The following is a 20926-nucleotide window of genomic DNA, read 5'->3' as shown; positions in this document are numbered from 1 at the left end:
TGTTTGGTAACTACAATTCCTAGATATATACATTTATCTGAAGATAACTTAAATGGAAGAAGTTCTAATCAAGAGGGGTTTTGCAACTGTATGGGCATTAATTCGCTCTTGTTCCAATTTATTCTATATCCCAAGAAGGTACCAAACAGGTTAATAAAATCAAGAATATCTGGAATACTAGATTGTGGTTCCATTACATAGAGACATCTTATTTTTTTTGTCATTTAGCAGACGCTCTTATCCAGAGCGACTTACAGGAGCAATTAGGGTTAAGTGCCTTGCTCAAGGGCACATCAACAGATTTTTTACCTAGTCGGCTCGGGGATTAGAACCAGCGACCTTTCGGTTACTGGCACAACGCTCTTACCCACTAAGCTACCTGCCGCCCATTTTGAGTATCTTTAGTATTATAGCCGTGTATTGTTGCGTGCGATCTGATCGCTTGAGCGAGAGGTTCAATGGCTAGAGCAAAAGGCAGAGGTGACAGTGCACAACCCTGCCTTGTCCCTCTATAAAGTTTAAATCGGGGCAACAATGATTGGTTAGTGAGTATTCTCGCACAGGGGTTCCTATATAGAAGCTGGATCCATTTTATGAACCCATCTCCAATATTACATTTCTGTAGGACCTTACATTTACATTTACATTTTAGTCATTTAGCAGACGCTCTTATCCAGAGCGACTTACAGTTAGTGAGTGCATACATTATTTTTTTTCTTTTTCATACCCCCCGTGGGAATCGAACCCACAACCCTGGCGTTGCAAACGCCATGCTCTACATCCCTGCTGACCATTCCCTCCCCTACCCTGGACGACGCTGGACCAACTGTGCGCCACCCCATGGGTCACCCGGTCGCGGCCGGCTACGACAGAGCCTGGATTCGAACCAGGATCTCTAGTGGCACAGCTAGCACTGCGATGCAGTGCCTTAGACCACTGCGGCGGCACTTGTAGAAACTATCAAAGTTCTTGAAATGTTCCTTATTGACTGACCTTCATGTGTTAAAGTAATGATGGACTGTCATTTCTCTTTGCTTATTTGAGGTGTTCTTGCCATAATATGGACTTGTTTTTTTACCAAATAGGGCTATCTTCTGTATACCCCCCTACCTTGTCGCAACATAACTGATTGGCTCAAACGCATTAAGAAGGAAAGAAATTCCACAAATTAACTTTTAAGAAGGCACACCTGTTAATTGAAATGCATTCCAGATGACTACCTCATGAAGCTGGTTGAGAGAATGCCAAGGGTGTGCAAAGCTGCCATCAAGGCAAAGGGTGGCCACCTGAAGAATCCCAAAATATATTTTGATTTGTTTAACACTTTTTTGGTTACTACATGATTCCATATGTGTTACTTCACAGCTTTGATATCTTCACTACTACTCCACAATGTAGAAAATAGTAAAAACAAAGAAAACCCCCCGAATGAGTAGTTGTTCCAAAACGTTTGACCGGTAGTGTACATAAAATCAAAAGTGTAACATGTCAGCATTAGTATGTTTGTCAAAAACACCAAATGCTTGTGTGGAGGTGTTAATGATTGTGTGTCACAAGGCTGTGAAGGGGTCTGATGACACGACCGTGTGCTTCACAAGTACTAAAATAATGACTGACCCACAGCAGTTCTCCAGTCAACACTACAATTACATAATTTATCCATCTGTTCTCAGTTACTCAGACAGCAAAAGAAAAATGACCCAGGCCTTTTTTTTAAAAGGCCTCCGCTGCAAAAAACAAATAATAAACATTTTAAAAACACGACAGGTCAACTGCTCCCTGCTCTAATAACATGACACATTTCAAATGGTTTCAGAAGACACACTCAACCAGTGAGCAACAACCTCAAACACTATTCCTTAAGTAACCCAAACACCTTAAGTAGATAGGACCACTCAACTTGGTCAAAGGCCTTTTCGGCATCAAGAGATATAACGGCAAGGTCCACGTTGGGTAACCTCTGAGAATACATAATGTTGAAGAGGCGCCTGAGATTGAAGAATGAGTTTCTGTTAGGGATAAAGCCGGTCTGGTCCGAATGGACCAATTTGCCCACTAAAGTGCTAAGCCTGTTAGCCAGAGTTTTTGCTAAGATCTTTTGGTCTGTATTGAGGAGAGATATTGGTCTGTATGACCCTACTTCTTCTGGATCTTTACCCTTTTTATGTATAACTATCCAAATCCAAAGTAGGTGGGAGAGCTCCATCCTGATTGGCCTGAACAAACAGTTTGTGCAAGTAGGGAGAGAGAATTTTGCTGAATGTTTTATAGAATTCACCAGGGAATCCATCTGGGCCTGGGGTCTTGCCACTTTTTAGAGATTTAATTGTTTCTCGAATTTCTCAGAGAGATATTTCCTTATTCAGGAAGTTAGAATCTTCCTGGTTCAGGGCAGGGAGATTACAGTCCTCCAAAAAGTTTTGCATAATTAAGGTGTTAGGATCTGCATTAGATGTATATAGAGTCTCGTAAAACTGACGGAATCTGTCATTGATGTCCTTGGGGGAGAGTAATTCCCCAGTTGCATATTTAACTTTGTGAGTCATTCAGTCACTCAGTTTTTCGAAGTTGTCTGGCAAATAATTTGTGTTTGTCATCAAACTCAAAATATTTTAGTTTGGCATAGAGAAAAGATTTAGCCATTTTAGCTGAGAGAATCCGATTTATATTCACATTTTAAAGCAGATATTTTTTTATGTTTCTCCATAGATGGATGACTAGCATTCTCCCTATCCAGTAATTTTTATCTGCTTTGCCTTCTCCTGGCAGCCTGAAAGGAGATGATACAGCCTCTCAAATAAGCCTTCAGTGTTTCCCACAATACTGCTTGGGAAGTCTCTGTGTTGTCGTTGGTATCAAAGAAAAATGTAATTTGGTCTTTAAGATGTTCACAGAATGTCGGTTCTGTGAGGAGCTGAGGATTAAACCTCCAAACCCTCTCGCTTGATACGATGTCACCCAATCTCAGGGAAAAGGTGAGTGAACTGTGGTCAGAGATTATAATATCATGATACCTCACATTACAGGTATAAGGGAGTAATTTAGCATCAACCAAAAAGTAGTCAATTCGGGTATAAACATTGTGAACATGAGAGTGAAAGGACTATTCCCTACCTGTAGGGTTGGAGATCCTCCAAATATCAAATAAGTTAGAATTTATTATGTACAGTACCAGTCAAAAGTTTTAGAACACCTACTCATTCAAGGGTTTTTCTTTATTTTTACTATTTTCTACATTGTAGAATAATAGTGAAGACATCAAAACTATGAAATAACAGATATGGAGTCATGTAGTAACCCAAAAAGTGTTAAACAAATCAAAATATATTTTATATTTGAGATTCTTCAAATAGCCACCCTTTGCCTTGATGACAGCTTTGCACACTCTTGGCATTCTCTCAACCAGCTTCATGAGGTAGTCACCTGGAATGCATTACAATTAACAGGATTCAGAAGCCTTCTCAAGGTTCCACAATACTCTGGCCCTGCGAAGCAACTGTTAGAATGGTGCTCTCGGTTTTGGTGTCCAGTTCAGCAATAGCAGCCTTGAAATCCTCAGCAATAGCAACACGTAGTTCTCCCAGAGCCAGGGTAAGTTCTGAAAGTGTCACGTTTGGTGGGGAGGAGGCCTCCGATGAGGATTTCTTACTTGACATGTTGACATAAAAAGTTACACTTTTGTATTCAAAATATACTTATGGTGTAAAAAGTGCGGTAAATTAGGTGAAGTTAGATTGTTTCGTAAAAAGTTGCGGGAGCCTCTCTCAAACACAGACGTTCACTCCAACATGCTAGCTCCGCCCCCGCTATGTATTTTCTTTAAATATATTGCTGCTAGTGGTATTGCTGTAAGATGTGATTTATAAAATGTTTTATACTTTATTTTAAAACAGCCTAGTTTTGGGTTGTAAATAAGTATTTCTTATTTATTTATTATGCTCAACTTGTTTTAAATCCTTCACTATTTCAGCAGGGCTCTCTACTCGATAGGTTTAGTGTTCCCCACTACAAGCACATTATGTGTGGATTTCTTTCAGCAGGGCTCTCTACTCGATAGGTTTAGTGTTCCCCACTACAAGCACATTATGTGTGGATATCTTTCAGCAGGGCTCTCTACTCGATAGGTTTAGTGTTCCCCACTACAAGCACATTATGTGTGGATATCTTTCAGCAGGGCTCTCTACTCGATAGGTTTAGTGTTCCCCACTACAAGCACATTATGTGTGGATATCTTTGCTTGGGGATTAGCAGTTAACTTGTTCCATTAGGTGACTAGGGTGGGTTTTCTTTTTCATACCAGACTTCAGAGTATTGTTTGTTTATGTTTTTAATTTTTCTTCAACTTTTGGGTTTTAATTTGCTCTTAAAAAAAAATAAAAAAATGAATGGGTCAGTTCTTATTGTAATCTGGCATTTATCCTTTTCCCACCTGACTTTACATGGCTAGGCCTAAAATCATGAGAGAGACAGCTGGTTGCTCGGTCACTTTTGCTGTAATGTTAAATCTTTAAATCACCAAGTGAAACGTAAAAGGGTTCTTGCGCATTTAAATCAACTTAAAGTAGATATCGCCTTTTTTCAGGCGACGCATCTCCGCACTTTCGACCACTCTCCTTTAAAAGGAGGGTGGATCGGTCAGTCATATCATTCCAATTTTCATTCTAAAACTAGAGGAGCAGCCATTTTAATTAGGAAGAACATACCGTTTGCAACGTCAAGTGTAGAGACAGACTCAGCAGACCGTTTCATTATTGTAGTAGGAAGACTGTATAGTACACCTGTTATCTTAGCTAACATTTATGCACCAAATTGGGATAACAGTTAATTCTTCACAAATGTATTTTCTCAATTGCCAAATATGGATACACCACCTAATACTAGGCGGTGATATGAATTGTGTACTGTCGCTACCGCTGTGTCCCAGGAAGGAGGAACCCATGCAGGTCAACATTCCCAATCTACACCACTGCCATGTGATTTCTGCCCATGTCCAAGCCCACCGCCATCTCCATGTAAAGGCTGCTTTCCAGACTTTTGGAATGGTATTACTCGCCAATGAAAGATTTAATATATGAGTGAGAGGGGCAGCAATGATCTCTGCACCAATGTTTAGAAAATAAGGGTTCAATTCATCTGGGCCAGCCGCTTTCTTAATATCAATAGATTTGAGTGCCTTTACAACTTCTGAAAGCTCAGTCTTGGTAAAATGAAATAGATGAACAATAGGCCGGCATACGGCAGTTTCATTCACAGGTCAATTTCATCGGAAGACCAGAGGAGTTCATGTTAGCATTCATGGATTTAATGGTTTCCCATAATTTCGTTGGGTTATTGAGGTTTGCCTTGGTAGATTCGTAATAGAAGCTAGATTTGCATTTCCATATTAACAAGGTGCACTTATTTCTCAGTGCCCTGAATAACTGCCATTCAGCCTGGGAATTACCCTTTCTGCCTTTGGCCCATTGTGTGTTTCGTTTATGGATAAAATCAGATAATTCCCCTGTAAACCAGGGATTGTCTCTACCTCTTACCCTGTACTTTTTGAGAGGGGCGTGTTTATCACAGATAGTAGAAAACATTTAATGAAAATAGGAGAATGCCTCTTCGATGTCTGGAATAAGCGCAATCCTATCCCAGTAGCATGCATAAAGTTCATGCAGGAATGCTCACAGAATTGCGTAAAATTTCGTTTGACTATGAACTGAGGGGGCACTTTGGGGATGTTAGTGTCTCTAATGCAAGCAACTGCACAATGATCACTTAAATCATTAGGGTAAATACCAACGGCTGAGTATTTATGCGGATTGTGGTTTAGAATAACATCAATATGTGTTGCCTTAGAGATGTATTTTGGATGGAGTGTTGTGACTGCATTTATAATTTCAGTAAAATTCAGTGTATTGCACAGTCCTCTTATGGCCTGGGAGTTTGGAGATAACCAGTCCCAGTTTAAATCACCCATGAGGACCATTTCATTTTCCCACCAACCACGCATCAGTTCAGCCAGAGAATCCAGGGATTCAACTTTTGCAGATGGAGGTCTATAACATCCTATTAAAGCTAAGTTCACAGCTTTCGATAACTGCAGTTTCAATGCTAAAAACTCAAACTGTTTTGGTTTAGATAAAGACCTTAGTTCAGTAACCACATACATGTACAATGAACAACACAGAAGCTTTTCGGCATGTTTTGTTATTACTGTATAACAAAAATAAATAGACAACGAAGTTGCCTCTTTTACAATGGGGGTCAATGTGAAATAATGTTTGTTTTCTCCATTTTGTGGGCGTGGTCGAGGGGAATTCCTTATTATTACCTGAATATCGACTCGGACCAACTCAACAAAGACAGTACAGTATGAAGATAAGCAAAAACTGCTTCTTTAATAGAAATCCCCAATCACACTTGTAGGCGATGTCATGGCGACATTGGCTAGCTAAGCTCATGCGCAGAAACACGTCATCATCATGATGAGTTTTCAAGGCGATACCGCTTCTCCAAGGACTCTGTAATGCAACTGGAAAGAAAGGTTGGACCATCCATTAAGCATGGGAGTGATAGGAACACGGCTGTACCCCCACTACTTCAGCTCTTGGTGACCCTACGGTTCTACGCAACTGGATGTTTCCAGATGGTGGATGGGGACCTTTTTGGACTCCACAAGTCAACCGTCTGCAGGATTGTAGTCAGTGTCCAGTGCTATTGCCAGTCTGAAGAATCAGTGCATAAGGTTCAAGCCTACAGAGGAAACTACAGCTGGATTTTGCAGGAGAGATTCCCAGGTGTACTAGGGGCAATAGACTGTACACACATTCTTATTCACAACCCTGGTGGTGAGAATGGAGAACTATTCCGTAATCGGAAAGGTTACTGCTCCATCAACGTGCAGGCTGTCTGTGACGACAAAGGTCAGCTCACCAACATCGTAGCTAGATGGCCAGGATCCACCCATGACAGCAGAATCTTTGACAATAGTCGTCTGTGTGCAATGCTGGAAAGGGGGGCATATGAAGGCCACTTACTAGGTGACAATGGATATGCCTGTCGTGGGTACCTTATGACTCCTCTTTTAAACCCCCTGACACCTGAAGAGAGAGAATACAACACCTCTCATATCCTGGCAAGAGGTCTCATAGAGAGTTTTTGGAGTGTGGAAAAAAAGATTCCCCTGCCTAAAGGAGGGGCTCCGCACGAAGATGGACACTACACTGACAATCATTATTGCAGTGGCAGTTCTGTATAACTTTGGCAAGAGACAAGGAGACGAGCTACCTGAGGAGACTGAGGAGGTCCTACCTGAGGAGAATGCAGAAGATGGCCAGGTGCAACATGCTGCCAATGAAAATGGGAATGCTGTGAGGAGAACCTTGATTGAGAACCATTTTTCAGCCTAAGGTGTATATAATGTAACATTGGTAACATGTAAAAAGCTATATTATATTTTGATCAACACAAACAATTCCTATTTAGGCTATCTGTATTCAAATGTTTTATTTAGACTTTGTTATTCTCAATACCATACAGGGTGGAACTGGAAGCACCAGAACACAAGTCACACGTGGTCCTCTGTAGCTCAGCTGGTAGGGCATGGCGCTTGTAACGCCAGGGTAGTGGGTTCGATCCCCGGGACCACCCATACACAAAAATGGATGCACGCATGACTGTAAGTCGCTTTGGATAAAAGCGTCTGCTAAGTGGCATATTATTATTATTATATTAAGAGTGGGGACAAGACTGGAGGACACCAAATTGCTTGGGAAAGCATTGTTTTAATAAATCATTGTTTTAATAAATAATTGCTTAAATAAATAAAAAGATCAGCATTCTTTACACAGTGGGCATTTGTTTCCCTGAAGCAGTTTCTGTTTCTGAATTTGCAGTAGCGCTTTTTGTAAATTCAGGACCTCAATCTGCAGTAGAGTTTTCTCTCTCCAGCTCCAAAACATCAATATGAGCTTGGTTCATGTCAGTTTTGGGGCGTTTGCTTGGCCTGTCTGGTGTTTTGCTGCTGGTGCGAGATCCAGGCACTGCTATTTCTCCACAGCACATGGTGTCAGCTCAACTAAAGGAAAGGAAAGACAGGAAATGAACTCATTATTAGTAGGCTATTTACATACAGCCTTGGTACGAATAATGATGTTATGCAACATGCTGTAATGGGCCTGATAACGGTAACATTGTAGTGAAGTAGCATTAACGTTAGTTTTAACGTGCATTATAGTCATTGATATTTACCAGTTATTTATGCTTACTAAATATTGGTGGGTCGAGTTGTCCGTCGTCATCATAGGGGTTAAGGAGAGGGGCAAACTGCTGGGGAATCATCTCGCATAATCTTCTGGGAGAGAGGATCAATTCCCTTGGACGGAGGTCCCCCTCCGGTCTGAAATAGACCCCGCCTCTCCTCTGCCGCATCCTTTTTTAGCTTTCGCTTTTAAGTTTTTCCAGCATTCCTTCATCCGATGGGGGTCCCTCTTCTCTTTAATCCGTGTCGATCCATTAAATCTGTCGCATAAAATGGCCCATGTGTCTTCCTTCTTTTTGACAGTCGTGTTGTCTGTCTTTTTATCCTCCAGTACGTTACTAAATTCCTCCATCAGCTCCGACAAGAGGTTTTTTTCATAAGCGGATAAATTTGAACTTCTTTGATGTGCCATGATCAGGTGGCTAGCGGACAAATAATAAATGGCTAAATAACGTTAAGTAATGACAATAAATCATAATTTATGCTGGCTAGCTTGGTTTATAAACTAGCTAGCTACAGTAGCTAAGGTTAGCTAACAAATTAGTTTTCTGTCTAGTACTGGTAAATAACAGATTTTATTTCAAATCAGCCAACCCATGACAACCTTTCACGATGGAGTTGCAGTAGTTCTACATTGTTATTATTTTATCAAGGAACAGCAACTTTGTGGCCTCATTTGTCAAGTAGGCTAGCTAGTTCGTTTCAACTCACCAAATACCTCATATATTGGTGTAACATGTCACTAATCATAGTTTAAAACCTTTAATCATAGATTTACAGATCCAAATTTAAAATTAAGTGGTGCAACACATCTCTGCTTAATTATAAACCTAGATTTACGAAACCTAGATTAGCTCTAATCCTAGATTAATTAAAGCCATGTTGGTGCAACCCACCCATAGAGTTCAATATTTGGATAATCGTTGTGATTGGAGGATAGCTGTGAGGGTGATCGAATCAGGATCAAGTCCTCTGTTCTCCTAGAGCTCATTAATGATATAATATTCATATTTGAAGATGGCAGAAAGGCCAGTCTCTTTGGCAATGACAAGGAGTGGAATGTTAGCTAAATAGACTGATACTCAGGCTAGAATGTCTCTGCTGTAACCAAGAAGCAATTGCTTTTGATATCTAGCCACTTTGCTAGCAAGTTAGCAAACAAAATGCAAAGCTGGAGCCATGAGCTGGATATAATTATTTGACACATTTTAGATTTCTTACAGTTATACTTAACGTATAGTTATAAGCAGTGGTGTAGCATGCACCCCCGCAGCCCCCACGGTATATCGCCCAAGACTAAATTTGATATGTCATTCTATGATTAGGCCCATAAATGTTTTTGGTGTGTGCACACATAGGAGGTCCCGTACCAGGAAGAAATTAAATCTACTTTCACCCCTGCTAACACATAGCCTATGAAAACCCTATTATTAGCATTGCTACTACTAACATTACTACTGCAATCACTACCACTACCACTACTACTACTACTATTTCACAACCAGAAATACTTCAAGACTAGCAAGCACACCATATTTACTTCAGTAAATGTGATTCTTTAGTTTAACTAAATTTAGTAGTAGCTTGGTGGTAGATGAACTAAATTAAAATCTTGGTAGTGTTTTCAGTAGTTAATTAGCCTACTTTTTTTGCCACGTAGAGGTGTAGCTAACTACTGGAACTAGTACACAATTTCATCAGCTGTTGTATAATATTATATCAAACACAGGAAAAGGGGTCGTTTTAGTGTAGCTTAACTTCCTCCAGTGTGAAGTCATTGGTAACTTGGTAAACTCTATTTTCAGAGTAGCTTCCCCAACACTGAAATTACTCATTGGGTTGTTATTGTGTTGACCACCGCCATTTCTGTTACAGACAATATACTCCCCCCTGGGATCCATAGATATCCATTTGGTTTCAAAATTCCTGAGGGGTAAGTGGAAAGACAAGCCAAATTCATAGTCAAATTAAACTTGTTTGATATAGGCTACAGATTGGACATATTGTTGTTTTAAATGGTATGTATCACTGTTTTTATATTACAGAAGCATGCCATCATCCTTCAAGGGTCCTCATGGCAAGATAGTGTACAAACTGGAAGCCAAGCTGGTCAGGGGTTGGCTAAAGACACGCGACCTAGTGAAGGAAATCACCTTTGTCTCCAAGGCTGACTTGAACCATGTCCTACTAATGGTGTGTAATCTGTGCTACCATAAAACTTCAATTAATAGCCCAGGCGTTTATTTGCTTCAATCACTGAACACAACCAGCGCTTATTAGAGCCAGGCGTCTATTTCCTTAATGCAGACATCTTTTGCTCAATAAAATGTTGAAGACTACCACACTGTTTGTGACCAGTATGACCAGTATAAACATTATAATAATAATTCCATCGCAGATCAGATTTGCAAAGACTAGGCTGACTATCATACACCCCCGATTTCACACTTCAGCACCATTCTCTCACTTGTTGCGCCCCTTTGTGCCTTGTATCTCCGGTAGTTGAGCCGACCATGTCAAATGACACTGCTGTCTCGTCCAATGATGTTGCTCTCCTTTATCTTCTTTATGGTACTCACTGAAGTTCACTCATAAACAATTCATTTAGACCCAGTGTTTACTTGAAACAGGCGTTTATTTGCTGAAATGTGTGCCGATGCCCGTCTATTAAAAAAAGGGACAGGCGGCTATTTGAGACTCAGCGTTTAATTGAAGTTTTATGGTAATCTAGTCCATTTTATTATTCATTACATGTGGGAAATAGGATGGATGGATGTAAGGTGTTATTCATCACATACAGTGGGGGAAAAAAGTATTTAGTCAGCCACCAATTGTGCAAGTTCTCCCACTTAAAAAGATGAGAGAGGCATGTAATTTTCATCATAGGTACACGTCAACTATGACAGACAAAATGAGAAAAATAAATCCAGAAAATCACATTGTAGGATTTTTAATGAATTTATTTTCAAATGATGGTGGAAAATAAGTATTTGGTCAATAACAAAAGTTTCTCAGTACTTTGTTATATACCCTTTGTTGGCAATGACACAGGTCAAACGTTTTCTGTAAGTCTTCACAAGGTTTTCACACACTGTTGCTGGTATTTTGGCCCATTCCTCCATGCAGATCTCCTCTAGAGCAGTGATGTTTTGGGGCTGTCGCTGGGCAACACGGACTTTCAACTCCCTCCAAAGATTTTCTATGGGGTTGAGATCTGGAGACTGGCTAGGCCACTCCAGGACCTTAAAATGCTTCTTACGAAGCCACTCCTTCGTTGCCCGGGCGGTGTGTTTGGGATCATTGTCATGCTGAAAGACCCAGTCACATTTCATCTTCAATGCCCTTGCTGATGGAAGGATGTTTTCACTCAAAATCTCACGATACATGGCCCCATTCATTCTTTCCTTTACACGGATCAGTCGTCCTGGTCCCTTTGCAGAAAAACAGCCCCAAAGCATGATGTTTCCACCCCCATGCTTCACAGTGGGTATGGTGTTCTTTGGACGCAACTCAGCATTCTTTGTCCTCCAAACACGACGAGTTGAGTTTTTACCAAAAAGTTCTATTTTGGTTTCATCTGACCATATGACATTCTCCCAATCCTCTTCTGGATCATCCAAATGCACTCTAGCAAACTTCAGACGGGCCTGGACATGTACTGGCTTAAGCAGGGGGACACGTCTGGCACTGCAGGATTTGAGTCCCTGGCGGCGTAGTGTGTTACTGATGGTAGGCTTTGTTACTTTGGTCCCAGCTCTCTGCAGGTCATTCAATAGGTCCCCCCGTGTGGTTCTGGGATTTTTGCTCACCGTTCTTGTGATCATTTTGACCCCACGGGGTGAGATCTTGCGTGGAGCCCCAGATAAAGGGAGATTATCAGTGGTCTTGTATGTCTTCCATTTCCTAATAATTGCTCCCACAGTTGATTTCTTCAAACCAAGCTGCTTACGTATTGCAGATTCAGTCTTCCCAGCCTGGTGCAGGTCTACAATTTTGTTTCTGGTGTCCTTTGACAGCTCTTTGGTCTTGGCCATAGTGGAGTTTGAAGTGTGACTGTTTGAGGTTGTGGACAGGTGTCTTTTATACTGATAACAAGTTCAAACAGGTGCCATTAATACAGGTAACGAGTGGAGGACAGAGGAGCCTCTTAAAGAAGAAGTTACAGGTCTGTGAGAGCCAGAAATCTTGCTTGTTTGTAGGTGACCAAATACTTATTTTCCACCATAATTTGCAAATAAATTAATTAAAAATCATACAATGTGATTTTCTGGAATGTATTTCTCAATTTGTCTGTCATAGTTGACGTGTACCTATGATGAAAATTACAGGCCTCTCTCATCTTTTTAAGAGGGAGAACTTGCACAATTGGTGGCTGACTAAATACTTTTTTCCCCCACTGTATGTGTGAAAGTGGATGGTTGGATGTACAGATCCCGGTTAGGTTTCCTTGTGTCATACTATTATAGAACATAATGTAATTTCCTTATCCTGCGTTCCAGTCTCCTCAGCATGGTGTGAAGAACAAGTCAGTTGGTATATTCACCTCAGGACATGTCACCATGGATGTCCACGTTGAAAGGATGGGTTATATGCCAGGTAATGTATCAACATGAAGGGCTAGAACTTGATACTGAAAAATATGCTCTGTTTCAGAGGGACTATGAAACGAGCTCTCATAAGTGTCCTTATCACACAATTAACTTTCACATGCAAGTCTTAGTCAATATTTATAATGCCTTCAACATAACTGTACAGGACCTGTGCCAATGCACTGTTGTGTTGGTTATTTGAAATATCAGACTGTCTTTAATTTTGTGGTGGCTTCTTCCACTCTAGGTGAGATGGTGAATATCTGTGCAAACACCAAGAACAACTCCTCCCGTGACCTTAAGCCCAAATTCAGTCTGAAGCAGAAAATGACTTTCATTGCTACTGGCAACACAAAGATTGCAGAGCAGACAGTCTGCAAAGTAGTCAGAGAACCTATCCCGTCCAACACCCGACAAAGTGTTGCTGGGTCATTGAAGATACCTGCTGACCAGGACTTGTCCATCCTGAACTGTAACATCATAAGAGTAGAGTACATACTAAAGGTACATCCAAGTGTCAGGACAATCACTTCATATTCCTAGTATTAGACAGAAAGGTAACGCTTTAACGATAAGCTTTATGCTCAAGTGATGCATATTAACTTGACATTCGTAGTCACTAACACACGGATCTCCCATTGACGGTAGTGCAAAAAGGCAGGTCAGGCATGTGCATCTCAAGTTACGATTTGGCTAAAGAGATTTTGATGAATTCCCAATACTCCTCCTTAACATGCTGTTTGTTTTACAGGTATACTTGGACGTTCCTCTTGCCACAGACCCTGAAGTCAAGTTTCCATTGGTTATTATCCCTTCCTTCTTTCGGTCTGACCTATCACCAGGCAGGCCTGTCCTCGGGTTTGAAAAATTTGCGAAAGGTGGTCCAAGCAACAGTGACTTCCCTTCTGATACAGCCTTTGGACCACATTCTCCTGCCTCGAGTCCAGGGGGAAGCCTATATCGGTCTGTCCCACCAGTGTACCCTACCCCTGTAGCCATGGGAGGAAGTTATCACCCTGACCCACAGCAAACATACCCATACCAAACTCGCCTGTTAATGCATCCACCTCCAACTGCGCCACCATTTCATGCACCCCTGACTGCCCCGATGATGCTTTCACACACCTCTCCTCAAGAGACAGACCAACCCCCGTCGTATTGTTCCCTCTTTCCTCCGTCAGCGACTGAAACATATCACCCTGATACTCCATAAACACTCATCTTTGACAGACGCGATGCAACTGATCCACTCCCAGTGTGTCATTGTTGCACACACCAACAGACCTGTAAACAGTATGTTAGTGAAGGAACAAAATGCCAGGTTTAAGTCAGTGTTTCAAGTCTATATCATTTCTTTGTGTGTTTTGAACCATAAAGATTTTTTTTTTTAGACCTGCTTTTGAGTTCTGTCTTCCAGGATTTGTGTCTGATGCAACATTTATAAAAATATATATTTTTTTAATGTAATGCTCAGATCACTCATATGGTGCCTTCTTGACTGCCTTTATGAATTAATGTAAACGTAATTATTTTGCAAAAAATTTTTTGACTCCAGGTTTGCCACCACAGTGCCCTTCATTTGTTAATGCAAAATGCATGCAGCATTAATTGCTCAGTATTGTTGTGATTTAAACCCCTGTACCAGGACACCTTTGCTAACACACATTTGGTACCAATGATGTATTCACTGAGAAAATACAGTATTGCACTACTACTGCTGTTGTTGTTGTTTAACTAATTAAATATATCACAGGAGGCATAGGCCTACCCTCATTTCATTTATTTATTTACAGTGCGTGTGATATTGCATTGTTTCTATTCTATTATTATATAGGCTACAGGGGCAGACTCCTGTTACCTATCACATTCTTTGTTCACAGTTTGTTTATGTCAGACATTTTCAAGTCTGTTTCATGTTAGCCTTCCAATCATCATTATTAGATCAATATTCGGTTGCTGTTAGTTTTGCTGGCATATGACCTACTCCACATAAATGGCAATTATAAATTGTAGCTGTTTGTGCGATTTAATTATGTGGTATGCTAGGTAACCAGCTCTGATTGGACGCATGAAGTTCAGTTCACACCCCTCGCCCCTGTGGGGAACACATCTCGACTCAACACACTAACGCACACGTCTAGGCTGTTGCCACGGGACACGGTACTGCACTACTTGTCATGGGGAGCAGGGTTTTGGGTCCCTGGGTTTTCATTCTCGTTTTCCACGGTAAGAACTTGTAAGAAATTTACTAGCTATATGTAGTTTAATGGGGGAAATGTGTTGTTTTTCTCTTATTTTTCTATACTATAAAATATTTTAAGTTAGCTAGTTTTCTGGTTTAGACTTAACAATATTGTTTATAGTTAGCTAGCTTGTTTGCTAACGTTGCAGTAGTGTGCATGCATCCACACTTGTTTTTAGCTAGCTAGATAGTTACTGTAGCAGCTCAAAAGTTAGCTATACAAGTATAAAGTAATCTATTACAGCTAAGTTAAATCGAATTTTAGTGCGAGGAAGCTTGTTGTTGTAAAGCTGTAATTCAGCAATTAGCTACTGACTGACTCGACTTCACAGAGTAACGTGACAGCTAGGGACACCCATTAATAGGTTCCACCTCGGGTCGCGCCATTGTTGTGAACGTTCTCAAGCCGCCCTCTACCGGCGGCGCAATAGAGGGGTCCTAAAGTCGTGATAAACCCAGTCATTCTGGACGGAGGCTAACGACTGTTAAGTCAAAATTACACTATAGTGCCTGGAAATACGATGACATTGCTAAAGTAGTCAAATATTTAGTAGGAAACAACTTTGCCAGCATTATCATGTCGTCAAATTTACTTTAGACAAATGGCAATGTCATTAGCTAGCAAAGTTCGTCAAAAAATAGCTAGCAATTCGAACGTTAGCTAGCTAACGTTTATTAAACATATTTGGTTGTACTGCATCTAAAGTCAATCTGGCGACATCAAAATGATGACAAAAGGTTTTCCTACTAATTAACTGCCTCTCTTTTAATGTCATTGTATTTCCAAACCACTGTAATGCACTTTTGATTAAATCTTCATCAGTGCTCAATAATAATGCATTGAGTAGAATGCTCAGACAGGCATCAATCCAAAACGAATGTTCAAAACAATAGTGACGTAACTTGCAATCCATGAATAGCTACCAAAACACAACATGGGAATAATCCCTCCATGGGCCAGGACATTGTTATTTAATCAGTTCATATTACAAAAAATAGTCTAGTTTATAACATGGCTGTAAACCAGAGCCTTTTAGCCCTGAGCCTACACCTTATAGCCTACCTTGTCTGACCTGGACACATTTGTTTGTCCAAGGAGCTTCTTTCCTTTCATAGGCTAATGCACTGTAATGTTATATTATACTGTTTTCTCCCATAGAGGTGGCTGGCTTTAGCATCAGGAATGAGCTGCTGGGTAAGTGTGTGCAGGTCCTGGTCCAGGATGGGCATCCCGGGGGCAGGGTGGTGCTGGGGGAGTGCATCCCTGGCTCAGCGCTGCAGGAGTGGCAGTGGCTCCCTGAGCGCCTAGCCCTGAGCAGCCGGCTCACAGGAGAGTGTCTGAGTGGCCAGGAGCATGATCTGAGTGTCCGACTGCACTACTGTGGCCCTGGGAATGAGGAGGGAGCTGGGGCTGCAGGTGGCGAGGTGGGCAGGGAGGGCCAGGCATGGGCCTGCTCTAAGAAGGGCCACCTCGCACTTCAAGGAAAGGGGCTCCACCTCAACGCTCGTCACGTATCCTCTAAGCTGTCTAAGATCTTCCTCTCTAAAGAGCGTGGGCAGGCCAGCAAGTGGAGAACGCTGGGAAAACATACTGTGTGTGGTGATAGAGACAGCCATCACCACCACCATCGCCACAGGTCCACACAAACTGCTGCTCTGCCCCCCTCAACAAGTGCCCCTTCCAATACAAACAGCCAACCAGAGTCGAGTAAGAAGAACCGTCGGCTAGGGTCCCATCATAGAGAAGGGATGTGCATAATGTCATCCTTCAGTAGCTTTCATTATAGATCTCATTCATTCTCATCATACTGTGGGCTATCTGTAACTGCCATTTTCATCGGTTGTACATTTCCTCGCTGTCAAGCGCTGAATTACATTAACACAACTGTACTTGTACGCTACATGTCTTGGGTCATAGTCACTGTTATTTCCATTGTCTCCTATGCAGTGCCTACCAAACAAAGTCTTAAGTTATTCTGTCAGTATTTGTTCTACCCATCTTTCATTTGCCATAGAAATACATTATAACAAAGTCACTTTTTCTTATCTGCTTTGAGAATACCTTGGTTCGGTCATTGTCTTAGGCTTAATAGTGGGCGATCCAAATGCTGTCTCAGCATGGTCAGATACCACTAGTTCCATCAGGGATTGGATTTCCACTGTCCTTGCTGGCTAAATCTCATTCAGCTAAGTGCTCTCCAATATTTAGGGTCCTAATATGGGCTGGTTGCCAGCAAGTCCATAACTCTTCACTTGGGGCTCCTCCCTACACCAGTCCTATGGGGCACTAGTCTAGACCTATGTGTATGTCTTTTGATTCAATTCAATCTCATGATCCTCAGTTAAGTATTTTGGTCTGGCTTTGGTGAGATGGCATACTAATTGATGAACAGGTTAATAAAACAAAGGAGCTATGGCTTTGAGAGAATAACTAGGGTGTTACTCCTGTGTTATTACACTCTAATGCTGATGTGATGCCCCCCCTCCAGTTCCAGGGGATGGTGTGGTTGCCCCTAACACCACTGGAATGGACCCTGGGACCGAGCTCTCTCATCTGGCTGAAAGCATCACGGGCCTTGAGGGCCCCTCAATTACATTCTTCACCGCTGAGTATGGTGAGTTGGGAAACCTATTGCCGGAGGGTTGTGGAAGGAAGACTATAACTGCTTTCAAAACAAATCCAGGAGCAAAACACATTTCTCTGCCCAGATGGGCTGTGGGTCCTTCTACTATGTGCCTTATCTACCACACGGTGGCGCTAGAGGAGAGAGAAACTTACATAGGAATCTGTAGAGTGGGTGTATTGATGTATAAGCCCACTCAGATAACTCCAGTTTCTAAAGGAAAGCGTTTGTTCACTCTGAACTGTCGATTATGGGAGTTTCTGAGAGTTTGTCCATCTCTCTCTCTTTGTGTGTGTTATAGGGTTTGGCTGGAAAGTGACCATGCTGGTGCTGAGCTCTCTGGCTCTGGTGCTGGGGACTATCATACTCTTCCTCAACATCCACCACAACAGGTGGGTGCTTATATTTCTCCTATTTCAAACATGTACAAGTGTGTAGTAATACACGTGTGAATTGGAAATGTGTTTTTTCCAATTAAGGTTAAGTGCCTTGCTCAAGCGCAAATTGACAGATTTTCTTTCACCATGTAACCGCTAGACTAACCTGCCCACTGCACCACTACTGGTCTACTGACAAGGGGCCTAAGGGGAAATGCAACTTGCCAGTAATACCATAAACATACATTTTGGATCCAGTATTATGAAAACTACATTCAAGAATTATCGAATTTCCCTCCTGAATGTGAATTATGCTCCAAAGATCCTGTGGTTAGGAAGATTTTTTGAACAACCCAGAACTACAACTTCATCACATACAACTTTTTAAAACGACAATAACCACAACTTCCCACACAGTTGCAAAACTACAAATGAGAACTACAAATTAATGATTTCTCTCTCCCAGGAAGAAGAAGGTGGTGTGTATGCTGAAGTCGTACACTCCTACAGGGGTGGTGAGTCAGCCAGGGTCCCCCGTGCTCAGTGAGAGAGCCCCCCTCACGCAGCACCCCATGCGGGCGGCCCACTCTCCCTCCCTACAGCGAGGAGAGATCTTGATCAAGTGGAAGGACGGTACAGTCACCCCGCTGTTCGACAGCTACCTGACTGACTGAAGGACAAATGTGTCTGTGTGTGTGTGTGTCTTTGTGCTTGTAGAGAGAAAGAGAAACAAAGGGAATCTGAAAATCTATTTTAGGTTCAGAGGTGCACAGTGAACACACACACACATTTCAATGCATTTCAATATTAGATTCCACAAGAAGTGTGCTGATATGAATCAGCATAGCGGTCATGTTACATTTTCTACACAGGAACATTTTTAAAAATATGCACATCCAACTCATCAGGTGCAGGGCAGATGAACGTATCAAAGAAAAAAGTAATGTCTGCAACTCTGGTATGCTCCCATGGTGATTTAATCAGACGCACAAAAAAGACAACGGTTCGATCCGAGTTGGATCTTTGTCAGGTCACATTTTCAACCCACACGCTTCATGGAATGTCTTGAAAGCACTCACTTCCCTTAGAAGTATCTGGCCTAGCTGAGATGAAAGTGAGCAATGAAGTCCTGCCAGAAGATGAAGCTGAGCCTGGTTGAAGGACCGTTACGGTATATTCCAAACCCCGGATGAACTGGACAAACAGACTTTCCCTCTAACTTAGTGAGACAAATGTCCAGGTGCTTCCAGCTGGTGTGAGTCAGTAGTGGATTGTATGTACTGTAGTCGTAACACTAGACTAGAGTGAAGGATGTTCAAGGTGATTCCTGATGTATTTGTAGCATTGCCATGATATCAATTGCTAGTGTGTTGAGGTGTCAACAATGTTGGCAATCTAGTAATAGACAAATGAGAATAGAAGAGAATAATTATAGTTTTTGCGATGATAACAGGATGTTTTCAGAGCTAGTATTATGGTAGCTTTTGTATAGAAGATATTATGTGAAATTACATTTTAAATTGGTGAAATGTGGGAAAATAACATTTGTAAGGATTGTTGTGTCTGAATTATGGATATTGTACTTGCTCACTAATATAGTTAGTGTTGACCGTTACTGTACAACATTCTGATATGTTGATGCATAGAGCCTTACCGATATGGGGGAATAAATGGAATTCTATAGTATTTCAATTAAATGTTTCAAGGACAAAATTACATGTACTTAAGTATTTTTTGTTGTTGTAGTGGGGACAGTAACATTAGTACTCAAAGAATATATACTTTAAGGAAAATGTTGTTATATATTTTTAATGTTTAGATCACAATAGAATATAGGTGTCAAAAACGAGTGTAGACATTAATAAATGCATTTCTATAGCTTCCAAAAATATATTTTACAATTGAGGAGTACCAAGATGGCGGCGCAGTGGCTTCAATACAGCGCCCCCTGTCTGTCATCCAGGGTTTATACACATTATTGGTTAGGAAATGGTTTTCCCAAGGATCCTGGATAGCATTAACCACAAAATCAATGCTAGCTCTTAAAGGGGCAGTAGCCTACATTACGTGTACCATTTCCAATTAGAGCATTATTTAATCTACTGCAGTATTATTCTGCTATTCTGTTACCAATATATAATATTTACATATTAATATGACTTTCTGATTATAAATGTCTCATCTTTAGGCCTCCTGAGTGGCGCAGCGGTCTAAGGCACTACATCGCCTGGGCGCCTGCAAGCAGACTTTGGTCGTCAGTTGGACGGTGTTTCCTCAGACACATTGGTGCGGCTTGCTTCCGGGTTAAGCAATCAGTGTGTCAAGAAGCAGGGTCGTGTTTCGGAGGACGCATGGCTCTTGACCTTCGCCTCTCCCGAGTCCGTAGGGGAGTTACAGCGATGAGACAAGACTGTAACTACTAATTGGATACCACGAAAGGGGTAAAAGTAAAAAATAAATTAAATAAATGTATCATCTTTTTAAAGGTGCTACACCTAGAATTTCTCCCCCATGTGGAAGCTAGGTGAATTGCAAAAGCGCTAGGCTGCATTCAAAACAAATCTCCCCCGCATCCCATTTCCCCGTAACATGGCGGAGACTCGCGCTTGAGCCCTTTATTTGTAGATGGTACAATGATTCCCTATACTATCCAGTGCTTGTTTTCTCACATGACCTGAAATTCAGCAAACAGTGTAGAATTTTAGCAACCACTTGACCCGATTTCCTCTAGATAACACAGCTTTTCTTATTTTGACAGCCAATGCCGCTCCAGCTGGAGAATCAATAGGCAAATATCACAGCCAATCACAACGCTGGCAGGTAAAAGCCGATTTATGGTCAATCCGACA

The 20926-nt window shown here is 41.5% G+C and overlaps 2 protein-coding genes across 4 annotated transcripts in view; both read left to right on the top strand.

Annotated features, from left to right (window-relative positions):
- Positions 1-14846, top strand: part of LOC121584441 (arrestin domain-containing protein 3) — a 28018-nt gene extending 13172 nt beyond the window's left edge. The window contains exons 2-6 of one of the 3 annotated variants that reach the window (XM_045225618.1): positions 10121-10178; positions 10291-10438; positions 12745-12841; positions 13082-13338; positions 13586-14846. In XM_045225618.1, coding sequence (XP_045081553.1) covers positions 10121-10178; positions 10291-10438; positions 12745-12841; positions 13082-13338; positions 13586-14047 — 1022 coding nt within the window. In that variant the 3' untranslated portion in view covers positions 14048-14846. Of the gene's footprint in view, positions 1-10120; positions 10179-10290; positions 10439-12744; positions 12842-13081 lie in introns of all 3 variants that reach the window. The other 2 variants (XM_041900324.2, XM_041900323.2) reach the window with 2 other exon arrangements.
- An 88-nt stretch (positions 14847-14934) lies between these two features.
- si:dkey-245n4.2 lies at positions 14935-19793 on the top strand. Its single transcript, XM_041900325.2, has 5 exons — positions 14935-15060; positions 16236-16784; positions 17566-17691; positions 18002-18092; positions 18544-19793. The coding sequence occupies exons 1-5, from the start codon at positions 15012-15014 to the stop codon at positions 18749-18751; spliced, it is 1023 nt and encodes a 340-aa protein (XP_041756259.1). The 5' UTR covers positions 14935-15011; the 3' UTR covers positions 18752-19793.
- Positions 19794-20926: the final 1133 nt, after the last annotated feature.

Source organism: Coregonus clupeaformis, chromosome 16 (genome assembly GCF_020615455.1).
Source record: "Coregonus clupeaformis isolate EN_2021a chromosome 16, ASM2061545v1, whole genome shotgun sequence".
Lineage (NCBI taxonomy): Eukaryota > Metazoa > Chordata > Actinopteri > Salmoniformes > Salmonidae > Coregonus > Coregonus clupeaformis.
Note: the sequence above shows the minus strand (reverse complement) of the source record. Positions and strands in the feature narration are given on the sequence as shown.